Here is a 22,407-nt window from a genome sequence, read left to right as displayed (position 1 = left end):
GGTCAGGGTGGCGAGGGGTGCATTTTTAGGTTGCGCATGCGCGCACAATCCGCTTCACTAAGAAAACTTTTTTGAACTGGAAAAGAATAAGAGCAGAAGCTTTTGTTATTATCTGACCCTCGGCTCGCTGGGGCTTCCTTTATACCTGCTCCCCTTACAAACAACGCTCTGGGCACTGGCAGGAGACAATAATATATTATATTTACTGGGCTGACATACAAAGAATGACAATTTTACAAGGTCGCTGCTCAAAAAAAAATAAAACAGGCAATTCCTCCTGATTTTCTAATGCACCTTCTGGATTTTTCTTTTTGTTAAACATTCGATTGTATAAATTCAAGAGGGGATGACTAGAACTTAGGGTAGGGATCGCCACGCACGAGTATAATCATGCAACCTGCACGGCGCCCATTGCTCTGCTCTCGTCGCTACAGCAGGGGGAGGATCACGGCAACGCAACCTTGAGAGAAAATGGCAACGCTGCGGGCATAACTCAACAAATTGTTGTCCAGGGGTCGATGGATTGTAATGAAAGTTTTTTTGCGTACACTTTGCCCTAATTGACCGAAAAAACAGTAGAGAAAACTCCGACTTTCCAATTTTCACGGGTTTTGCGGGCGTTCAAAGGTCAAAATCTGGGAATTTTGAGTACTTCGCAACTTTGCCCAGGATGGTCCTAGAACAAAAATTCAAAAACCGTTTAACTCGTATCAACAAGCCTAACAACTTTTATGTTGACCTCAAAGTTGTATGTCAAAGGTCAAAGCCATAAAAATTGATTTTTTTATTTTAATCTCAAATTTGAAAGTGAATATATTGATTTTTTTTTATTTTTTTCATAGCCATTATGTAGAACACAAAAAATTATGTTTGGAATGTTAAAATTTGGAGTGGCGTTTTGCCTCATTTTTTAATAAAAAATGAAAACTTCGAAAACCCTTGTTTTTCGAGGTTGGTAAAAAACGATGATCAACTAAATCTCGACTTCTAATCATCAGATTTTAAAAAACCCAATATCGTTAGACTCGTCTCGACGTCCCCAAGTGCACTAAAGGGGTATGGAACCTACCAACCCCAACCCCTTTTTTAAACCCCTTAATAACGTGAAATTTAGCATTTTTCGTCCGTTTCAACACCTTAGCACGACGTTGACGAGTAATTGTCTTCTTTAAACCAATTCAGTTACTTAGTTCACTCAAAGACGAGTCAAACGGAACTTATTTTTTGTAAATAGGACCACCGCAACCTAAGATTCGGGTGCACAAATGCAAATTCCGTCGGCGTGGCTGGCGGCTGGCAGCTGGCTTGCAGCCGGCTCATGTGCTTTTAAGGCTGCATAACTCAAAAGTCGCAACTCAAAACTCAATTGTAACACGCTGTAACTACAGAGATCCCAAAATCCCGCATTTTTTCGGGAAATAAACACTGCATTGCAAAAAAATACTGTATTTATGCAGTTTTTCTGCAATTTTGCGCGTTTTTTCCGAAACACATTCATGCATTTTTATTAAAATAAAATTATCATGATGCTATAAAACTAAAAAAAGGGATTTTTAGAAAAGCAGTAAAAAGGCCACTGTTTTAAGCAAAAGACCGAAAATTTTAATACTTTGTGGTCATCGTAATTTTCCGAAATTTCTGACTTCCGGCGCGTAATGTGGCCTTTTCGGGGTTTTTCGGAAAAAATGCAGAACAACCTAAAACTGGTGGATTTTCCCGATGGTTTTATATGCAACAAACAGTGGTTCGATCGATTTTGCACATTGCAAAATTGGTGAACCCGCTATAAGTTGCGTTTTATGCTATAAAATAGACGCGAAAAGTAAGGTTCATGAAGATTTTTGTAATAGATCTGTGTTTTTCCTTTCAAATGATCATAATATAAATTTATTTTAAGAATAGGAGCAATGATGTTTTCAGGTAAAAGAAGTGAATTAGGGGGGAAATCGGCAGAGTGTATTTTAAGAACAAAACCAAAAAACAATACCGGAAATCCGGTATTGGAAAATTTTTCATAGAAAAGTTCTACTAATTTTTAAAAATCCCTATTTTTGGTCGTGTAAATTTTTTTTTTCAATAAAATTTGCAGAAAGATCCGCTAAAAGATTTTTGCAATGCAGTTGGGTTTTCCCGAAAAAAAGCGTGTTTTTGCGAACCCTGCATTGGTTATATCAAGAGACCGAAAATTTTATCTCATCGCAATATTCCAAAATTTCTGACTATTTTGGCACGAAATATTTATTACTCTTTCCGAAAAATGCAGATACAACCAAAACTAGTGGTTTTCCCAACTGTTTTCGCAAAAAAAAACAAGTGTTGCATTTTTGCGCTTTGCAAAATTGGTAAACCCTGATTGCTTCCTTTCCTTCTCGAACTGACAAAGTGAGAATCTTTAGGCTTTTAATTAGAGCGTATTCCAAGACAAGAAACCGTAACCGGAAACCGGAATCTTGTCCTGCTCAGGTTTTTCACACGGAACCGGAAATATTTTATCTGAAACAGGACCGTACAGGATTTTTATTTATCGAAATGGAAGGATCTAAATCAAGTGACAATCAATATATTTTCTATTCTACAGTGTTCATTTTATTAATATAAATGAATGCAACTATTAACAATTGTTAAACCATTGGCATTTGGTAAAAATTGTGTGTTTAAAACATTGTTGCTAATGGTTGCATTTCTTTATATTTATAAAAAACACTGTAAAATAGAAAATATATTCGAAAATTCATTGTAAAAATAAAAAATTCAGTCATTTTGAATAATCAGAACAACGTAAAATTATTATATATTTATAATAAACTTAAATAATTTTTTATGAGCAATTTTACTTTTTCAAAGTTATTTTTACAAAGAAAATAAAAATATTTTATATTTTAATTATTTTGGAGCATATTTGATTAGTATTTTGCTTAATTAATTGATTTAGATAGTAAATATATGAAAAAATATTTTTTTTCGGATTTCCAGGGGGTGGTTAAGGGTTCGAAGGGGGTGGGCACCCTTATGATTACTTGCATTACCTAGGGGAGGTCATTACGTATCAAATGGTGTGCGGTTTTTCTAAATCGGACCCATAGAAGCTGAGATTAAGCGGAAAACGTGTTTTTATTTGCGATCAAAAGGCCCGGAAAACATCGATTTTTAACACTCAATTCAAAATATCTCGAAAAAGAAAAAAAATAAGTCGCGCCAATTTTTTATATGTTGTTACCATGGATATGAGGCACATTTTGGCTATTTTGAATTTTCAAAATTTTATGTACTAAGGGGTAAACCCATCAGCTGGTCAGGAGGGGTCTAGACGAGTCCAGCGGTGAGTATAGTTTTTACAATTCTGATAGTTAGAACCCGAGATTTCGAGTTGCAAAAATATCGACTTAGGGAAAATTATTTTTTTAGGTTGTAAGTGGAATTCTTTGAATAGAAATCCCGTCTCTATGAATTTTTCTCTAAAGTTCAGACTTGTAATGTAATGTGACCACTTTTGAATACCATTTCCAAATCAAATATTAAAAAAAAATAGTTTTTTTTATTTTTTCGTTATTTAAAATTTTTATTTTTGTTTCAAAACTTATTAGAATTATATTTGTTGATGCGTAATTGCTTATTTCACTTATTTTTTTTTATAAACTAAACGGGAAAAAAGATGCACCTTCACAAACTAACATTATCCATAAAAAATATTCATATTTCGGAAAAAATGCGTAACATACGCAAAATTGAGGAAAACCCGCAAAAAAAACAGTTTTGTGCGATGCAGTATGATTTTTCCGATAAAAAAAATGCGGGTTTTAGCGAACTCAGATCCGAAGAGTGAAATTGAAAACCGAAATCCTGTCCTTTTCCGGATTTTCACACGGAACCGGAAATATTTTAACCGGAACCGGACCAGACAAGATCTTCTTCTAATAGCTGAACAAGAACCGAAAACAACCGGAATAACATTTTTCCGGAAATGGAAAGACAAGATGGGAAATTCTGTTCTTAAATACGCTCTACTTTTAATGCTGCACTCTGCCATTGCTGTCGATAAAACTGTCCCGTCCGCTGAAGATTGTCCCATGTCCCGTCCCATCCCTGTCTTGAAATAAAAAATTCGACCCGTCCCTCAGGGACGGGACGGGAATCTCGTAATCCCTGTCTTTGGTCCCCTCTCTAGTTTCAATTTTAAAATATATTTAATCAAGTAAAATGACAATTTTATTAAAATGCCAAAGCAAGATTTGGCAATATATAACTTAAAAAAGATGTCTTCCAGAAAAAATCCCAAAAATAAGAATTTTTTCAAAAAAAGAAACTACTGAAACAAGATTTTTTTTGTCAGAAAAGCAATACCAAAACAAAAAGGTTTGAAAGACAATACAAGACAAGAAATTTTTAAATATTTACTTTCAGAAACAATTAATATTATAATTATCAATTATCATTTTAATTACGTTTTCATTATCAGAAAAAAAATTTAAGTTTTCGCACATGGTAACCAATGACTCTGTCCTTGAAAATCAATAAATTTTTTTTTATATTATACGCAGTCTCTGATAGACATAAGTGTCCGAGTTTGCCTCTGAAAATCATTGAAATTATTAAAATTTTCTCAGATGATTCTTGAATAAATTAACTTAATTTTGGGTATTTTGATTTTTCCCAAAAAAATTTTAAACGTTCTTTAACGGCCAGCTGAAATTTTCAGACGGTTTTTTTTCAAAAATGGTAAATTTGAGAAAATTTTGCTGAGTGGGGAAAAACTGGAAATTTAATCAGCTTTTCTGAATTTAGGCAGTATTTAACGCTACTATGAACAGGTGAATTTTAATGAAGCTAAACACAGACCCCTTTTACAAATCTGCAATTTTTGAAAAAATAAAAAATTTCTTTCAAGACTCAAAATTACATGTACTATTTTTTTTATCTTCTCACTAGACATCTGAGCCGCCCACATTTTGATCGGCGGCTGGCTGGCAAATTCCATCGGCGCGGCTGGCGGCTGACTTCCAGCCGGCTCATGAGCTTTTAAAGGCAGCATAACTCAAAAGTCGCAACTCAAAACTCAAATTTAACACGCTGTAACTACAGAGATCCCAAAATCCCGTAATTTTTCGGGAAAACACTGCATTGCAAAAAAATACTGTATTTATGCAGTTTTTCTGAAATATTGCGCGTTTTTCCGAAACACATTCATGCATTTTTATTAAAATAAAATTATCATAATGCTATAAAACTAAAAAAAGGATTTTTAGAAAAGCAGTAAAAAGGCCACTGGTTTCACCAAAAGACCGAAAATTTTAACACTTTTTGTGGTCATCGTAATTTTCCGAAATTTCTGACTATTTCGGCGCGTAATGTGGCCTTTTCGGGGTTTTTCGGAAAAAATGCAGAAAAACCTAAAACTGGTGGATTTTCCCGATGGTTTTATATGCAACAAACAGTAGTTCGATCGACTTTGCACATTGCAAAATTGGTGAACCCGCTATAAGTTACGTTTTATGCTATAAAATAGACGCGAAAAGTAAGGTTTATGAAGATTTTTGTAATACATCTGTGTTTTTCCTTTCAAATGATCATAATTTAAATTTATTTTAAGAATAGGAGCAATGATGAATTCAGATAAAAGAAGTGAATTAGGCGGGAAATGTACAAAAAATCAGCTGGCAATACCATCAGTTTTGGGGTTTACCACCTTTTTCCGAATTAAACCCCGAAAAAGCCATATTTCGCGCCGTAAAAAGCTGAAATTTTGGAAATTTATGATGATTGAAGAGTTCAAATGTTCAGTCTATTGGTAAAACCATGAGTGGATTTTATACTGATTTTGTAAAAATTCCTATTTTCGGTTATCCATCGTGTGAATTTTTGATCTCCCATAAAAATGCATGTTTTGAAAAAAATGCGCAAAATTGCATAAAAAGCCTATTAAAACAGTTTTTTGCACTTCAGTGGGGGTTTCCTGAAAAAAATTTCGGTTTTGCCGATTTTGCGAACACTTCTTGCGAGCTACATAAATTTGCAACTAACACGAAAAACACTGTTTTTTAAGACAATCGACTTATTGAGTATGTACTACTTGAGAAAAAAATTCTTGAAACAGAGAACGCGGCGTGAAATTTTTTAACTTGGGGGCACGTGAAATGAAATATGATAAAAATCAAAATTACGGGTTGCTGGCTGGCTTGCGCGGCTCAGCCGATAAAAAAGGTCGGCGGCTGGCGGCTCGAGAAAAGGACCGGCTGAGTCGGCTGGCGCGGCGCGGCTGGCTCAGATGTCTACTTCTCACTCTTAAATTTTCATAATTTTTCTCACCCCGGAAGCAAATAATTTCCTATGCTTAAAAAAGAGGGCGTAACCGGTAAAATTCGAAAAATTGGATTTTGGGGCACTTTTGGTAAAAAGTACATGGAAAAAATAGGTCAGTTAGGTTAACTTTACATGAAATTTCATTTTTTTTTTAAATAAAAAAATCACTATCATTCCACTTTGAGTGAAGAACCTTCAGTGAGTCTGAGATCGCAGTGGAAGTGCCTTAAAAATCAATTTTGTTGGCTCACCAGTAAAGAAAATTTAAGTAGTGTATCATTGTTATCATTCCGTATAAAATTCATCAAATAAGAGTTAATAACTATTCAGCGTGGAGTGGGGAAAATAAAAACAAATGGATTTCGACATTTTGTGCTTTTAATTTTTTTTGTTCTTTTTGTTTTTGATTTTGTACATGCTGCATTTCTCATTTTTACACACATGATACACCTTTTGTTGGATTTGTTTCTTCTTGAAGCTAAAGAAGGTGAATCTCACTTGGATGATACCTCTTAGATGAAGTGTCTAAGTTGGCACAAAAATCATGATGGATGAGATCCTGAGGTTACACATGAATTACATAACTTATACAATCGGATTTTACTCCGTTACTTGCACAGTAAGCGTTTGTTCATCGCACAATTACACATTCATAAAGATAAAGCGAAGTTTTACTGCTCGCACATCCACAAAAGTGGTTAATTGCAATTTGGCAGAGCAGCAAATTCACTCCTGCCTGCATTACAAAAATATAATACAACTGCAGGGAAATTCCAACTGTAGAACAGACTTTTCAGTTCCATACCACAAACTTGGCGTTTTTTCCACTGCAAAGAGCAAAAGGCTATACATATTGCAGGAAGCGTGTTTCGTCCATCAACGTGTCAAAGGAGCGGTTGAGTTTGTTGACCATCATGTTAGGCTGGGGCGGCAGGACAGCATTTTCCAAAACGGCGTTAGCTCCCTGCGCCAGGGCCATGGCGGCAAATGGGTCGGTGCTGCTGTCCGGCGAAAGGACCGGAACAGATGCGTTCGCAGCCGGCTGAGGCTCCACTGGCCTCTCTACCGGGGCCCACGAGCGACAACCCTCGACGAAGGCTAAAGTACGTTCGTACGAGTTTTGGTGGCTCGGTGGCGTCGGCTGCTGTTGTTTAACAGTGGACTGATTTCCCTTCTTAATCGAGGACTGGCTGATGTCCCGGCACTGAATCTCGTGAGGGTTACGCACATACTGCTGTTGCTGCTCGACAGTCTGGGATGAATGGCACTGTTGCTGGTGGTACGCTTGCTGGTGCCGGCTGGGGTAGGCCATCGGCTGGCACTGGTATGGCTGCTGGTTAGAGGGCGGTGGCGGTTGATGTAGCTGCTGTTGCTGCACCTGCCGTTGTTGAGGCAGCTGTGCCTGCTGCGGCTGCTGAGCCTGCTGCGGCTGCTGTGCCTGCTGCGGCTGCTGAGCCTGCTGCGGCTGCCACTGCTGGTAGTACTGTTGCTGTTGTTGTTGCTGCTGGCCCCAGTCTTGAGGGTAATGGTACTGTTGAGCCTGGCTTGGGTATGTCGGCGGGTTGTAGGCCGGCTGCTGAGGATACGTTTGCCTCTGACCAGGAGGCTTTTGCTGCTGCTGCTGCAAGGGGGTGTAGCAGCGGTTTGGCGTCGGCTGTGGCTGAGCGTATTGCCGAGCCTGGTACCTAGGTGGCAGTGGAGGTGGCTGTGGTGGCTGCTGTTGGGGGAAGTAGCTCGGCGCGGGGGCAGCGGCGGCCGGACTGGCCATTGGCTGCGAGTAATTGGGCGCCATTTGCATTGGACTGTATGGCACCTGGACGGCGTGAGCAGGCGACATCTGCTGAGGTGACATCACATTCATCTGTTGAGGTGACATCACATTCATCTGTTGAGGAGACGCCACATTCATCTGCTGTGGAGAAGCTACAGTCATGTGCTGAGGCGATGATATGTTCATGTGAGGAGGGGACATCACGTTCATTTGTTGAGGTGACATAACGTTTATGTGTTGAGGGGACATAACATTCATCTGAGGCGTCAATGGGTTCATCTGCGGCGGTGACGAGACCAGTGGTGAATCTTGCGAGTGCATCACATGCATCGGAGACGCTTGCTGTTGGTTCTGAGCAGCATATTGCTGTTGTTGTTGATGATGATGATTTGCCTGAGTCTGTTGGCCCATCTGAGGTGGTTTTTGGTGGAGCATCTGTGCAGGCTGCTGCTGAACTTGCGCAGGCTGCTGCTGAACTTGTGCAGACTGCTGCTGAACTTGTGCAGACTGCTGCTGAACTTGTGCTGGCTGCTGCTGAACTTGTGCAGTCTGCTGCTGAACTTGTGCAGTCTGCTGACCAACGCCAGATTCGCTGGATATGTTAATTGGAAGAGTCTGAAAAATAGCGAGAGTTATATATTACAACTGATGCGAAAATGGACAGAATCAAATATTAATAAACTGGGAAAGGCAACTATCCTAATTTATTTAAGTATTTTTTAAAACTAATTAAAAAAATAACGTACCTTGTTGAGGTATTGCACAACTTCATCCGGAAGGAGTAGTTGATCGCTGGCCACGTCTGTCTCCTCAACTGCGTCCAGCACTGTTACATTGTTGACGTAGCCTCCAGAGGCGCCGGGCGCGCTGTTGGTCCTTGTTTGGGTGGGCATGACCAGTCTCGTTGTGGGGTAGTTGGCCGGGTGCGAGATCCGCCGCTGGTTGGTCCGGGGCTTGATCAAACTCGACGACGGCACATGGCATGGGAGAGCGACGGACGCCGAGCTGGTGGACGGCACCTGCATCGAGCGCGTCATCAGTCTCAAGTTGGAATTGCTCCCGTTGCTCACCTCGCTCGCGCGACGAGAGTTGCCCAGTGATATGGGGTCATAGAGCGAAGAATGACCAGTGCGAGCTGCCGGCAAAGCTGAAATCTGAAATAATATTTTTGTTTATATGGATTTATCGGTTTCACAAATATTGTATAAAAGGCACGTTTAAATTATTTTGAATTTGATAATTTTTCAAAGAATTATCAATAAAAATTTTAATGCATTGCAGAAAAACTTATATTTTACAATAGGTCAATTTATCCTAAGCTTGCAATAGCTCATGTCTCAAGAATCTTGAAATTAGCGTATTTTCAGTTAATCAGACAGTGAAATAATTATTAAATTTCTAACAGCCTCAATCTGCCAGCAACAAAATTTAAAAAATGACGCACCTTTGACGCTTGGCTGTTCTTCCTCGATATCTGCGATGAGGACATCGAGCCATAGTAGGAACTGCATGATGTAGCGTTTGAGTCCCTCCTGACGCCTTGCGGCGGCAGCTGCACCAGTGTATCAGTTGCCCCAAAGGGCTGCTTATCCGGCTGCACCGAGCTAGCTGGGCCCTTGGGCGGTGTCTGGCGTTCAACGTTAAATTCGGCGGTTACTGGCTTGATGTCGACCACACTTCTGCCCATATGTGGACGCACGTAGGCAGGGTCGAAAGACGCGGATGTCGGCATCCCCATGTTCTTCATTCTCAGGCGTGGTGCCTGCCTGAATCTGTTGTCAGGCATCACCACGTTGCCTGATTCCTGGCCGCCAACAGGAGTGGCCATCATGTCTGCCAATTGTGGCACCTGCAAAAAAAATTTTTGTGAACAATCAACTTAACAAGTTATCTTAGATAATTTTTTTCAAAATCATTCCTTTTAAAAACACTACGATGAGTGAATATAAAGGGAAAAGAGACGGCATTCTAAATTCTAACCACCCAGTGAAATGTTTTAACATAAAAAAATAAATAAATAATAAAATGAGCGTGCAGGGATTACTAACCTCAACTTCCTCGGGGCAATTCATCCAATCCGTAACCGCGTTGAGAAGGGCGATTTCATCATCCATGGATTGGTCGGGGCACTGGCCGCCAGGGCTGCTGTCCTCGCCAGTTGACGGCGAATTGGCCTCCTCAGACTTGGAGCTGGGGCTGGAGTTCGAGTTGGCCTCAGCTTTTTCGTCCAGGGCGGCGGCCTGCGCCGCCTGGAGACCGCCGCCGGCGCTGTCACCCCCATCGGTGTGCTCGCCCTTATGTCGCTTGTTGGCGTAAAATTCGGGCCCGTGCACAGTCTTCACGTGCTTACGCAGCGAACTTGGGTCTGTATAGCACTTTGTACATCCAGGAACTTTACATACGTACGGTCTCTGCGGGAGGAGAGAAGGAATTTTCGGATTAAAAAAGGGACATTTGACATCGAATATAAATTAAATTATATAATTATAAATTAAACGTAAAAGTAATATCTGCATGGTCAATTTCTTGAGAAACTTAAAAATAATTACAGCTGTTTAAAACCAACACAACGATAAAATCGTTACTAAAAAATTGATAAAGATTGAAATAAATTAGTGCTTGGTATATTCTTGTTGAATAAATGAAATTCATATAATTAATATATTATTAAATTAAAAGAGGATACAAATTGCAGCGGAATATTTACGAGTCTGCTGCCGTTATTAAAGCGTTTTAATTTAATTTAACGCGTACGATATAACGACTCATGCTCGCGCGGCAACATATCCAATTGCAGATTTATTGCAGCCTGCACTTTATTCCGTCCTTCAAGAGCCCGCATACATGCAAGCGTGATTTACAGGTGCGTATCAAATTTGGCGTGCAATCTTGATTGCGCGGGCGCAGCAATTCAATTAATTTGCGCGAAATGACCGGCCAGACAGGTTGGAAAGGAAAACTTACCCGGCATCCTTCGCCCAGCGTGAGATACGCATTCGAATTTGCATAATTGAGTGCACTATATTACGCAAGGAAGTTAGCAGCGTGCTTACCTTGTTTGAGTGGGTCCTGTTCTGGTGCTTGGCCCGGTCGGAGGCGTTGCTGAACGCTTTCGTGCACCCGGCGATTTCACACATGTAAGGCTTTTCGCCCGTATGCGACCTGAGGTGAGTCTTGAGGTTCTCCAGCCTTGAGTACGCCTTGGCGCAGTTCTCAAACTGAAAACAAGGAGAGAATCGCCGAGTTAGCATCTGGCAAACCCTTCACGCGTTTGAGTGGAAGGAAAATTATTTTACAAACAGGTGTGCACAAAGGGACAATTTGAGTCATGAACATTTTACCGTGCATTTGTGCGGCTTTTCGCCTGTGTGCCTGCGCATGTGGACCACCAGCATGTAGTTGGCTTTGAAGGGCTTCTCCTCTCGCGTGCACTCGTTCCAACGGCACACGAAAATCTTCTTCGTCGCAGGAATGTGATCTGTGTTAATATGCTGAAATGCAAGAACAAAGAAAAATTGCTTAGCCGTTTTTTTGGGGATTCATATGGCAATTATTATAAACGTATCCACCCCATCAAAACAAATTTTTTAGGAACCCTTAGATGTGGTTGTATTAATAGTGATTTGTTGCTTCTTACATGTACAAGTTCAGCCTGGGTAGCAAACTCCTGGCCGCATTCGAACCATTTGCAATGGGTCTCGATGAAGTCTTGAAATTCTAGGTCCGCTTTGTCCGAGCCGGCTGACCCAGGGCCTCGTTGCGACGCTGCGGATGGCGAGGTTGCGAGCACCGCTTCTCGCTTGACCTTCGGTTTCTCCGGGTCTATTGGGTTGCAAACTTCCATGGGCGTCTCCTGGAAAAATGTATCACAGACCGGTTACAGAATTATTCCTAAAGAGCAGGAACGGAAATCCTTCCTTAAGTCCAAAGGGAGTTTAATTTATTAAAATTTATTCTCTCTGCTAAATTAAAGTTTTCCCGGCAGACTCGATTGACAGCCATGTTTGCGCTAGAAAGACGTATTTTGACTCACCATTAAACATTGCTTGCCTCGCGTGCTGGCGCAACCAGGGTGCGAGCACGCATTGCGGCGCTTGGAGTGCCTCGAGGAGCTGGCGCAGGACGAGGGGGCGTTGAGCTCTCGTTTGGGGGTGATTGATTCTGTGGGGGCGGCAGCCGGCGGTAAGGAGAAGAGGTGGTGCTGCGGGTGCATCAGGAAGGGTGAGGTACGCAGCAGGTGCAGCGCCTGCAAGTGGTGATGCGGCGACACGACGGTCGGGTGCATCAACGCGGGGCTCAGCGCCCCGGCTGACAGGTGGCCGTATGATCCGCCGCTGGTCGACGTGCTGCGACTGGCAAACGAGTAGAGCGCGTTCGGCGACATGCGGATCATGTTGCTGATGTCCATCGCGTCCGTGTAGCTGGACGCCGACGTCGACAACGGCCGCTTGCGTCCCCGATGCCGCGGGCTCGACAGACGAGATCCGGCTCCGGCTGCTTGGAGTGACGCTAAAATCGAATGATCGGCGTCAGCATCTGGATTGCACTGCTCTGCAGAGAGGTACTCACCCTCCAAATTCAAATTGTATTGGAATTCCGCACTACCGCCTAATGTTGAGCCGGGTGGGTGGAGATCGTTGTGTCTGAGGTATTCAGGAAGCATTGTTGACGCTGCAAAAACAGAAAAAGGGATGATTTATTTATAATAAATTAACGGATTATTTGTGTTTTTGTCAGCTCGCTTTTCATTTGAAACTTAATAGGTGCTTCTAGTCTCTTTTCAGATTCATTTATGTGAATTCTTCAATATTTCCACAAGAACACGCTGCATCAAGACCAGAATCCAGAAACAACGCGAAAGCACACTAAAATTGTTCCTCAGAGTGTCGCAGTCTGTTGGTGGCCTGATTCACTGAAGAATTTTCACAAATGACCAATTTACGAGGTGCTTTGGAACATTTTTTGCCGAGGAAAGTGTGATATAATTTTAATAGTCTCTAGCTCATCGCAACAAATCATTTTTACGAGTTTTCGCATCGTTTCACGTACTTTAGACGGACGAGCGGCCAAATTGCCGAATTTAAAACGTCGGGCTGGGAAACGAAAATAAATAAATAAATAACGGGCGCGGCGCGGGCGCAGGCAGGACGGATGAAAATGTGTTTGCGTAGATATTTAGCGGCAGTTGGCAGCAATTATGAGCGTCTAGAGCTATTTGATGAGGTGGCCGTGTTTATTATGACAAGTCATTACTTTATCCATCACAGGCAGCTCGTTTGTTTGAAATCTCAGCCCTTGTCAGAGCCGAGAGGAAATAAAACACAAAAAAGCTGCTGGCTTTCCCTCGCAGAGTCAAGTCAAGAGACGCCACCGGACGGCGCGCGGAGTGTGCGGTTAAAAAGTTTTACAGTCGCAGCAGCACAAGCAGCTCCCCTCGGATTTATAAAAATAATCCTCGGCGCTCACTTGCAAGGCGCCGACTGACTAAATTGTGTTTACTCTAGAATAACAAGAGCGCTGTCATGTCGTGTTTCAAAAATCCGCACCTCACACGCGCTGAGACAATGCGCGCTGCCATCAATTACAAATTCAACCCCCTATGCACTTCTCACTGAAGTGTTCCAGGAATTTGTTCTTTTTTACCCTCCTTTTGAATTGAGTAACAGTAGACGCAAGAATTGCGAGAAGTGGGATTTACTGGATGAAAAATCTTAAGAAGAATCTAGATTTACAGCTCTCTTTTGTTTATTTTACAACAAAAGCGGCCCTCCTGGAATCAGCGATCTGCCTGGCGACGAGCAAGCACCTTGTTTAACGTCGACAAACACGACAGCCACTAAAAACCAAACGAGCCCGAGGGCGTAATAACTCAAAAAAGCGGCAAAAGTGACGTGTGCAGCGGCGGCAGCGTCTGTTTCCAGATGGATTATCCCCCAGATTAGATAGTTTTTACTTTGCACCTCTCTCCGCTTCTCTCTTTCTCAGCCGGCCTGGTCCAAAATAAAAGCAGCCGCTTCAAAAAGCAACCGCTTCCTCCCCGAATCCATCATTCGGCCGCCCAGACTCAAAAATAGCTGCGCTCCACACTTTATTTAATAAAAAATATTACCGGCAGTGAGAGAGAAAGAGGGGCTGGCTAGTGGCGCGAGTCGTAAAGCGAAAAATAAATCTCAAATATTTGGCCGGAGTCAATATTTGCCGGCAACACCTGTCAGGTTATCCTGCACGCGTGGCCAGTGTGTTTCGCCGGTTGCATACCCACGCGAGGCGTAAGGCGGCGCTCTCGTTAGCATTCACGGCGACGGCTTGATTGATTAGCTTGTTTGGAATTCCTGCCGACCGACTGAAATTGATGCTCTCGAACAGCCGAACAAACTTTAAGAAATGGTTTTTTAACGGTCGCATCCGATGATGTAGTTGGGAGTCGAAGAGATTTGTTAGACGATGTAACATGGAAAAAACTGCCGCCAGCGAGGCTTTAATTATTGGAGCTGACGAACAAAAAATGAAATTTCGGAGGTCTCTCAATCAAGGCCCTCTCTCGTTGCGCAATTAGCAATCAGTGCATTGAGCTGCTTATTTCGAGTTGGCAAGCGGCGGCGACGAGTAGAAATCAAATTAGTCGTCGCAGGTGTCTAATTGGAATGCAGTTGCGGTAGACGCACGGTTGATGGCCGGAAACGCCTGACAGCCAAACAATAATCGCGCGGGCTCATTGGTATTCTCGGCCGGCGCTAATTTCCGCGCCTGCCATGCTGATTACGATTAGCCGGGCCTCACTTGGAGCTGCTGCCTGACGCGCAGAAATCAATGCAGGTGCTAACTACTAATTCGCCAATTAGCTAGACACTCGATGCTTTCACCTTCAGTTTGTGGACGCCACTGTTTAAATAATGCAAAGTGAAACGTGTCCGTTTCACGGCGCTCCGAATTTTTTTCCATGACCTTTTAGGCGATATTTATAAATTGATTCGAGGATTTAGACCACAGACGGGCATGACAGGGAATTTAAAAATAAATTAAGTTCAGAATAAATCAAAAAATCAGAGTGAAATTTTTGAATCGGTCTTCGAGGTAGAAAACAGGAGGTGCTGGACTAAGATGGCGGCCATTGCATTGTGACATCATTTATTTTTAAAGTGTGTATTTGTTGTTAATAATTTACAAAAAAATGGGAAGCAAAGGACTGTCTAACAAGCTTTATGACGAACACGGTGATTTCTAACAAAGGAAAGTAATGGCCGTTAACTAGAAAATATAAAATTTTAATTTTACAGGTGAACTGAACGCTGACGTAACTCAAGATAATGGCTTTAAATCATTTATGATAATGAGTTACTTTAAAAAAAAAACAGGGGAAAATCTGACTCCACATTTATGTTTTAAATATGAAATTATCATCGACGCAATTTAGACCTATTAAGAATTTAAAGTTAAGAAAAACGTTTCATTGAAATTTAAATATACATTCGTATCACTTTCCTCTCTGATTTGGTACTGGAAAACAGTTGAAAATGAAATAAAAATGGTCTGCAAACCCCGCTATAATATTATAAATTTGTAACGCTGTGATTTTGAGTCCATTTTAAGCAGAAAAACAGTTTTTGATCAACCCTGAGGTGAAATCTAGACAAATGTGCTTTATGAAACGAATTGAATCGCGCTAATTACCGGTGTGATAAATCACACACACCCATTGGATGGGCATTGGCCGGCTTGTTCATCACTTCATAAATAATGAATGCATTTGCGCCGGCTGCGTGCTTTGCGATTTTCCACTCGAGGTGAGACGCGTCAATCACACCGCGAATAGAGCTAACGAAGAACAGCCAGCCAGTCAGCCAGCCCGCGAGAAGCAAGAATTCCAGCCAGCGAATGAGTCAGTCAGTCAGTCGCTCGGCTATAAATTTGCCTGGCTACAAGACGCTGAAGAGGCTGAAACCGAGCGTTCCCCTGCATCTCGAGTGCACACTCACTCACAGTTCAAATGATTTCTCTGCTCTTATCGGCACATTTGAATATTTATCTCTTTCGGTCTTCTGGACCTGCCTCGATTGGTCTGTTATTTATTTGTCTGCGTTTGCTTCAGTCAAGTGGGTATTATTGGAAGCGGAAACGAGGACGCCCTTGATCGGCTCGAAATTGATGAGCTCTAGCGTTTGGTTTGGTTTGGTTCAACGCATTCTTAGGAAAATTGGGGAAAGTTTGTCTAACGAAATATGTACATAAATTTTAACTAAATGAATGGATCCCCAACGAATCAAAGAAAAAGCAAATTACAAACCTCTTGAGTCGGCCATGCTACGTAGCGAGGCGGATGGGCTGACAGGTGTGCCGGAGGCCGCAGCCGCGGCCGCCGCAACGGCCAGTGGCCCGTAAACGTCCATAAAACCGAGGCGGTAGCCGGGGTGGAACTCGGCGCTGCCTCCGGCCGGAGGCACGCCTGGGGCGACCCCACCTCCAGCCTGCGAGCCGGGCACGTGGGGGTGCACGGCCCCAGTCGCTCGCCGGGAGGCCTGAAGGTAAGTCAGTTCCGACAGGCTAGGGTTTCCAGTATTCGGAGATGGCAATCTGTCAACAAAATCAGAATATACATTAATTACTGAATAATTGATAACAAAAATATTATAAATTAAATGAAAGTAAATATTAATTTGGATGTGTTTTTAATATTTGAGGAAGCAAAATATATTTAAAAAAATTAAGCCCACTCTCGACGCATTTTTATTTGAGATAATACAAATTTATTATAAATTAATTCAACGGCTAATACTATTGTTAGATTAAACTTTTTGTTAATCCTTCATAATTGTTTTGGAATTGTGGTGAATTTTTAATCCCAACCCTAGTAATTACGATTTGATTTAGACAGGAGGAGATCATGAATTCAAATTAGCATAAGGATTCTATCGCATTTCCAAGAAGACATTTTTCAGCTTCAAAGTGATTGCGTACAGCAGCAATTTTTCATCCGCTCGGCGACGACTCTCGCGGAATGAGAAGTGCACATTGATATACAAATGTTGAAAAGCGGTTCACGTGACGCGAATGCGAAAATGCGCGCGGCGATGATATCTTTTTGGCACACCTTGCACGGCGCGGCCGAAAGCGAAACCTTGGGCATTAACCAGCATTATTTCATGCGTACGGACGAGCGGCATGGGATAGGAAGCGTTTTTTTCTCCGCGCATGGGAGGAAGTGGAAATGGGCCGAGAAAATCCCTGCGCTAGCGAGACAGAGCGAGAGAGAGAGAGAAAATAAACGAGCGCGGTTCGATTCACGCCCAAGTGCCTCGCCAGTGACAAATGATGCGGGCCCGATTTTAATGAGCTGGACTGTCAGCAGAGGTGGCGCATTTTTGTCTCACGCTGAACGATGCCCGTAATTTGGATTTGGACGACGCACCGACTGGTTTACTTGAAATTCCGCTGAGAGTGATGTTTGCAGTCACTGGACCGGTCAAATTTGGATGCAGCCCAATTAATGTAATTAAAGCACTCATGAGTTGTAATCCTAGCACCAGAATTTAATAGCTTGGGTTTATTTTTATTGATAATTAATTTATTTATATTTGTAGAGGTGATAATTTTTAAACGCGAATTATCATGAACCACTGCTGGTTTTCCTGAGCGCCCTTTTTCTGGATGAAAAAGAGACTGATTTGAGGAAAAATCTTAGTTTCAATACATTTTGAAATAAAGCATTATAATTTTATTGTTTGTTACTTTGAAAAGCCTTCAAATTACTTCACTTTATAAATGCTATGCAAAATACAATTATCTTATTCATTTCCCAATCATCCAACTTGATTTTCTTCTAGGCTCTCGGGCACAGATAATTATCCGGCAAAAAGAGGGCGAGTGACGTCACAATTGCGGTTCGGCTCTCATCACCATTCCCCTCGTCGCCAGCCACCTGACTTGACGATAAAATCGTCAGGTACATGTAACTCCGCAGGCTCCACGCAGGTCCATTTTAATTTAATTGGCTGCCGCTTTGGTAATGATGGTAATTACAAAGCGCAGGCACTGCGAGTGCGTCGGTCGCGCGGGGTGGAAAAATGACTCAATACGCGCGCGGACGGCCGAGCTCCGCGCGAGTGAGTTGTAAAGATGTCATTAACATCAATTAAACGCGCTCGCGCTCAGCAAAAACAAACCTGCTCCCGGCTTGGCGTGGCGTATCGTCCTGCTAAATTGCTCCGACCGGCTCTGCAATAATTATCGTGTCGTATCAATTTCTCATTATTATTGCTTGCCCGGCAAGAGCACACACGATATTCGCCGCTCTCGATGGGAAAAAAGCTACGCAGACGTGAACTTATTTATGCGGCCCGACCGGCCCGACTGAACGAACGTGTTTCGCAACCTTTCTGCGGAGAGGCGCGCACATTTTGGCCGCTAATTAAGCGTTACATTGAAATGAATTGAGCCTATCAACTTATAATTCGGCATGAAATTATTTTTTAGATTTATAAAATTTTACGGAGACATGACTGAATGCACGAAGCTAAAATTTTCCTCTCTTAATCTAACGCTAAAAAAGTCTATATTAATATTATAATCATTTAAATCATTTAAAGTATCTCATTCGTGCTTGGAATGATTCATTTCTGCCATCTATTTTAGTCCCAATTTTGAGGAAGTGATAATTGGACCAATTAGGCCCGAATTTTCCCACTGACTGCGGTTTTTGCGCCTCTCTTCCGCTCCTCCGCCTCCTTTCGAGGGTTCCTCTCTCTATTTGCGCGGCGCGGCGACTTGAAACGCTGCTCTGGAGATGATTTTTTGCGCCGCCGGCACTGCTGGCTGCCGCTAAACTCTGCGCGCCGAGCTCGGCTGGTTCGCCTATTATGATTATTATTATTTCGGCCGTCAATAAAGATGCTTCTTTTATGGCTGGGTGCAATCACGAGAGCACCGGGGTGAGCCACGCTCAAACGAGCTGCGTGAATAATAAATTAATTTACCCAGGCCGAGGCAACACGAATATCAAGCCTCAATTACTTGGGCGCTCGGGTCTCGGTGCCGAAATTGCCGGACGAATTCCTGGGAAACTTGTCTCTCTTTTTCGACGCTTAATTGCCAATCTCAGCCAGCCAAGCGACTAATTAACCCCGCATACAGCACTCAATGATTGTTTTGTTTATGGCTGGCAGGCCTAACATTGCGAATCGCGTGCGCGTTGATTTTGTCGATTCGCACTTCATCCATTTGAAATTTAATTACTCCTTTCCGCCGTGCTTTTTCACAAAAAGCTTCAAAATAATAATAAAAATAATTGTGACACTCGTTTAAATTTAATGTTGGGAGGAATTTTTTTAGCCATGTTTCTATTTAATTTTGGTTCAAAAGAGAGGGCTAGCAGTATCAATTGCACTGGCTTCGAAAAAAATTAACATTTTAATGAAATTTTCAGCTGAACCAAGCTTTTTGTAAGCACATTTGGGTTTTTCGAGTATCTAATTTTTTCTTAAATCTGAATCCATAGAAATCATTTCTAAACATACAAAGTGCTTCTTAGTTTCAAAAGTGACGATTATCTGGACCATGGAGCCGGCCTTGGCCGCAGTTCAGCGCCCTTGGTCATGTATGCGGAACTTCCCTCGTGCTCCATTAAGCAAAACTAAATCGTTTGCTTTCACAGCTTCACCAAAACCAAAACACAAACAATTTAAAGCACTAATTTTATTTGTTCCCTTTCCGATAAAGTCAATGGGAATCCGCGAAATTTCTCAATTCGCTCGGCGTCCGCGCAATTTCCTCCGTCTGTCGGCGCACAATTATCTCATCTCGCGGCGAAAATAATGATTTTCGAGCGGCGGGGGCCGCAATTACAGCCGGATTGAGAGGCAGGACACGATCGGTCCCATTGTTGTGGCTTCCGAGAACGATCGCGTGGTTTCGGTCGGCGGCGGCTCCGGTGAGCAGGCAAAAAAGCGGCTTCATAGCTCAATAAAGAAGGCCGGCCGGCCTGCCGCGCTGATTGAAATGAGACGTGTAGCGTAAAAACGGCCGCCGAAATGAGCTCGCCCGCGATGACATTGCACCGGCACGACGGCGTGCCGAATCGGCCCGAAACAAAGATCGGCGCGCAACACGCGGCAACCATCGGCTCATTGCCGCAGAACAAGGAACGCGCACAGCCAGTAATTACCGTCGGCATCAGCGGGCGACGCACCATTAGCACGGACCAAAATAAAACAAAACTTGAGCACGGCTTCTTCCTCGCAAGAGCAGGAATTTTCCTGCTATTCATGACGACCTCAAGCCTCAAGCCGGCAGACTTGTGTTGAATATTTTTAAAAATTCATCTTAGGTGAGATCCTGCAATATATGTTAATTTTTATAATATTATTACTTCAACTGAAAAAGTTCGATTGCTTAAAAGCAGCAATAAGGACCTCTTGAGAAAGCCTGGTTTATGAAATTCAGATTTTGAAATTTTTTGGCAATTCGGATGTCTCAACAATGTTAAAGAATATTTTTTTACATCATGTAATTTTAGCTTGCTTTTCTAAATCAATATTTACGCTGGAATTCTAATGGCCGGCCATACAAATAGTTTGGGGAATTTTTCCCTCAACCATTGAATGCAGTCTTGTTGGGGCCGACAGGAGATCCCAGCTGCATTTAGGAAATGACCCGACTTTGTGAACTCAGCAGAAGAAAAACTGCCGCATCCGGTTGTCCAACTTGCAGTTTGAAGAGCGCAGGTACCCCTTCTGCATCCGTCCGTCCGTCCGTCTGTCTTCGATTCGGATTACATACGGTCCATCGAGCGAAAAAGTTCAAGTTTCCTTTTAGCGTGCGGCCACGCATGCATGCTCGTATTGTAAATTATAATAAAAGCAGGCAGCGAGCAGAGATAATAAAGAAAAGGTTCGGCGACGGCGTGTCCGTGGGATGATTTACGTGTCCCCGGCCGGCGCTGCAAAATGTTGCGAACCGAGAGAGAAAGAATTATTGTTCCACTCGCCGGCAGATCGAATTTCGCGGCCACGCTCGACCGTTTAATGAGCAGGACCCCCGCCGCCGTATTGACAATAAATCAATGCACACGGCCAGTAATTACCGAGCGGGGCGAAAATTGCAGGCACGATTGCCCGCGCGATTGCGCCGGCGGGCTCTTTTGAGGTTTTTGCCTCGATTCCGCGCGGCTTCGATCGCAATTAGAGGCGCGACACTAATTGAGACTTTACGAGAGTGTGACAGACGGCGAGCGCGAGGTGCGAATGGCCCAATCGTAAAACTTTGCCTCCAACTTTCACGCACGGATGATAATTCACATTCCTTCCTCATTCTTTTTTGGTCGGGATAAACCACATCTCGAATAAGACATTAGTTGCAATTGATCAAGCGATCAAACTCGAGGAAAAATGTCCAGAATCAGCAGAACTGCTTCCAGAGGCTATAAATTACTTTCCTCAATACTTATCTCAATTTCCTCTGAAGACGATTTATAATTTAATGACTCCCAGCAACAAAATTTTCAACGTCAAAGTTCAATTTTTTTAGACCCCCTGATAGTGAGCTTGGTGAATGAATAACAAGCCTCATTGGAGGAAGGCCAGTCCAGAAAAGGACCAGTTGTTGGTATTTCTGCCCCCTTTATTAGAACGCTAGAAAATCAACTATACGCATGAAATTTAGCAAGTAGCGAGTCGGAAAGCTTTTGCAATCCTCACAATTCCAAATTGACTCCAGAAAGAGTGAAACGTGGGCGCATATCAGCCCGCCCTCGCCCCTTCATACCCAAAAAATCGTTTGGATGGACAACAATATGAGCCAAAGACTTGGTTTTTGACAAAGAATGGTGTTTTTTACTTGGTGCAATGAAATTAAACGAGACACTTTTCCCGAATAACCACTCATTTTCAAACTGAAAGCTAGGTGCGTCTAACGGTGCGGGCTGCCGTAGACAACTCTTTTGATTCTGCATTCGTCTCAGCTTTTGACTTCCCGAGAGAAGAGCCACTCATCAGGTTTTGAGCGTGTATAGTGTTGTGCACGCACACGCACTTCGTTTTCCGCTCAATAAACAAATATTTGACGTCAACGGCATCGTAAAAGCTCAATTAAGGCAGCTGAAATACGTCCCGAGGCTTGCAAATCAGCTACAATGTACGTAATTAAGCGAAAACAGAGAGCTATTGCAGGTAACTTTACAGTCGGCCCACTTACAGAGAGTGCAGACTATTCAAATTGTTGCAGATGTACCGCAATATGGCGTTCATCGCGCGGTAATGATATTTATTATTGGCTGTCCAGCGCCGGCGGCGGTTGTAGAAACCTTTTTACGAACTTGGCCAAAAGTAGTGTCAATATCAACAGGTAGT

General features: G+C 42.6%; 1 protein-coding gene across 3 annotated transcripts in view; it reads right to left on the bottom strand.

Annotated features, from left to right (window-relative positions):
- Positions 1-6,657: 6,657 nt before the first annotated feature.
- LOC135935562 (transcriptional activator cubitus interruptus-like) overlaps positions 6,658-22,407 on the bottom strand; it is a 74,417-nt gene continuing 58,667 nt past the window's right edge. For all 3 annotated transcript variants that reach the window (XM_065477994.1, XM_065477993.1, XM_065477995.1), the window contains 10 exons: positions 16,353-16,639; positions 12,638-12,739; positions 12,102-12,577; positions 11,706-11,921; positions 11,410-11,559; positions 11,122-11,286; positions 10,117-10,479; positions 9,513-9,917; positions 8,815-9,222; positions 6,658-8,683 (listed from right to left, as the gene is read on the bottom strand). In XM_065477994.1, coding sequence (XP_065334066.1) covers positions 7,142-8,683; positions 8,815-9,222; positions 9,513-9,917; positions 10,117-10,479; positions 11,122-11,286; positions 11,410-11,559; positions 11,706-11,921; positions 12,102-12,577; positions 12,638-12,739; positions 16,353-16,639 — 4,114 coding nt within the window. In that variant the 3' untranslated portion in view covers positions 6,658-7,141. The remainder of the gene's footprint in view (positions 8,684-8,814; positions 9,223-9,512; positions 9,918-10,116; positions 10,480-11,121; positions 11,287-11,409; positions 11,560-11,705; positions 11,922-12,101; positions 12,578-12,637; positions 12,740-16,352; positions 16,640-22,407) is intronic.

The sequence above is a fragment of the Cloeon dipterum genome, chromosome 2 (genome assembly GCF_949628265.1).
Source record: "Cloeon dipterum chromosome 2, ieCloDipt1.1, whole genome shotgun sequence".
Classification (NCBI taxonomy): domain Eukaryota; kingdom Metazoa; phylum Arthropoda; class Insecta; order Ephemeroptera; family Baetidae; genus Cloeon; species Cloeon dipterum.
This window is presented reverse-complemented; position numbering and strand designations above follow the sequence as displayed.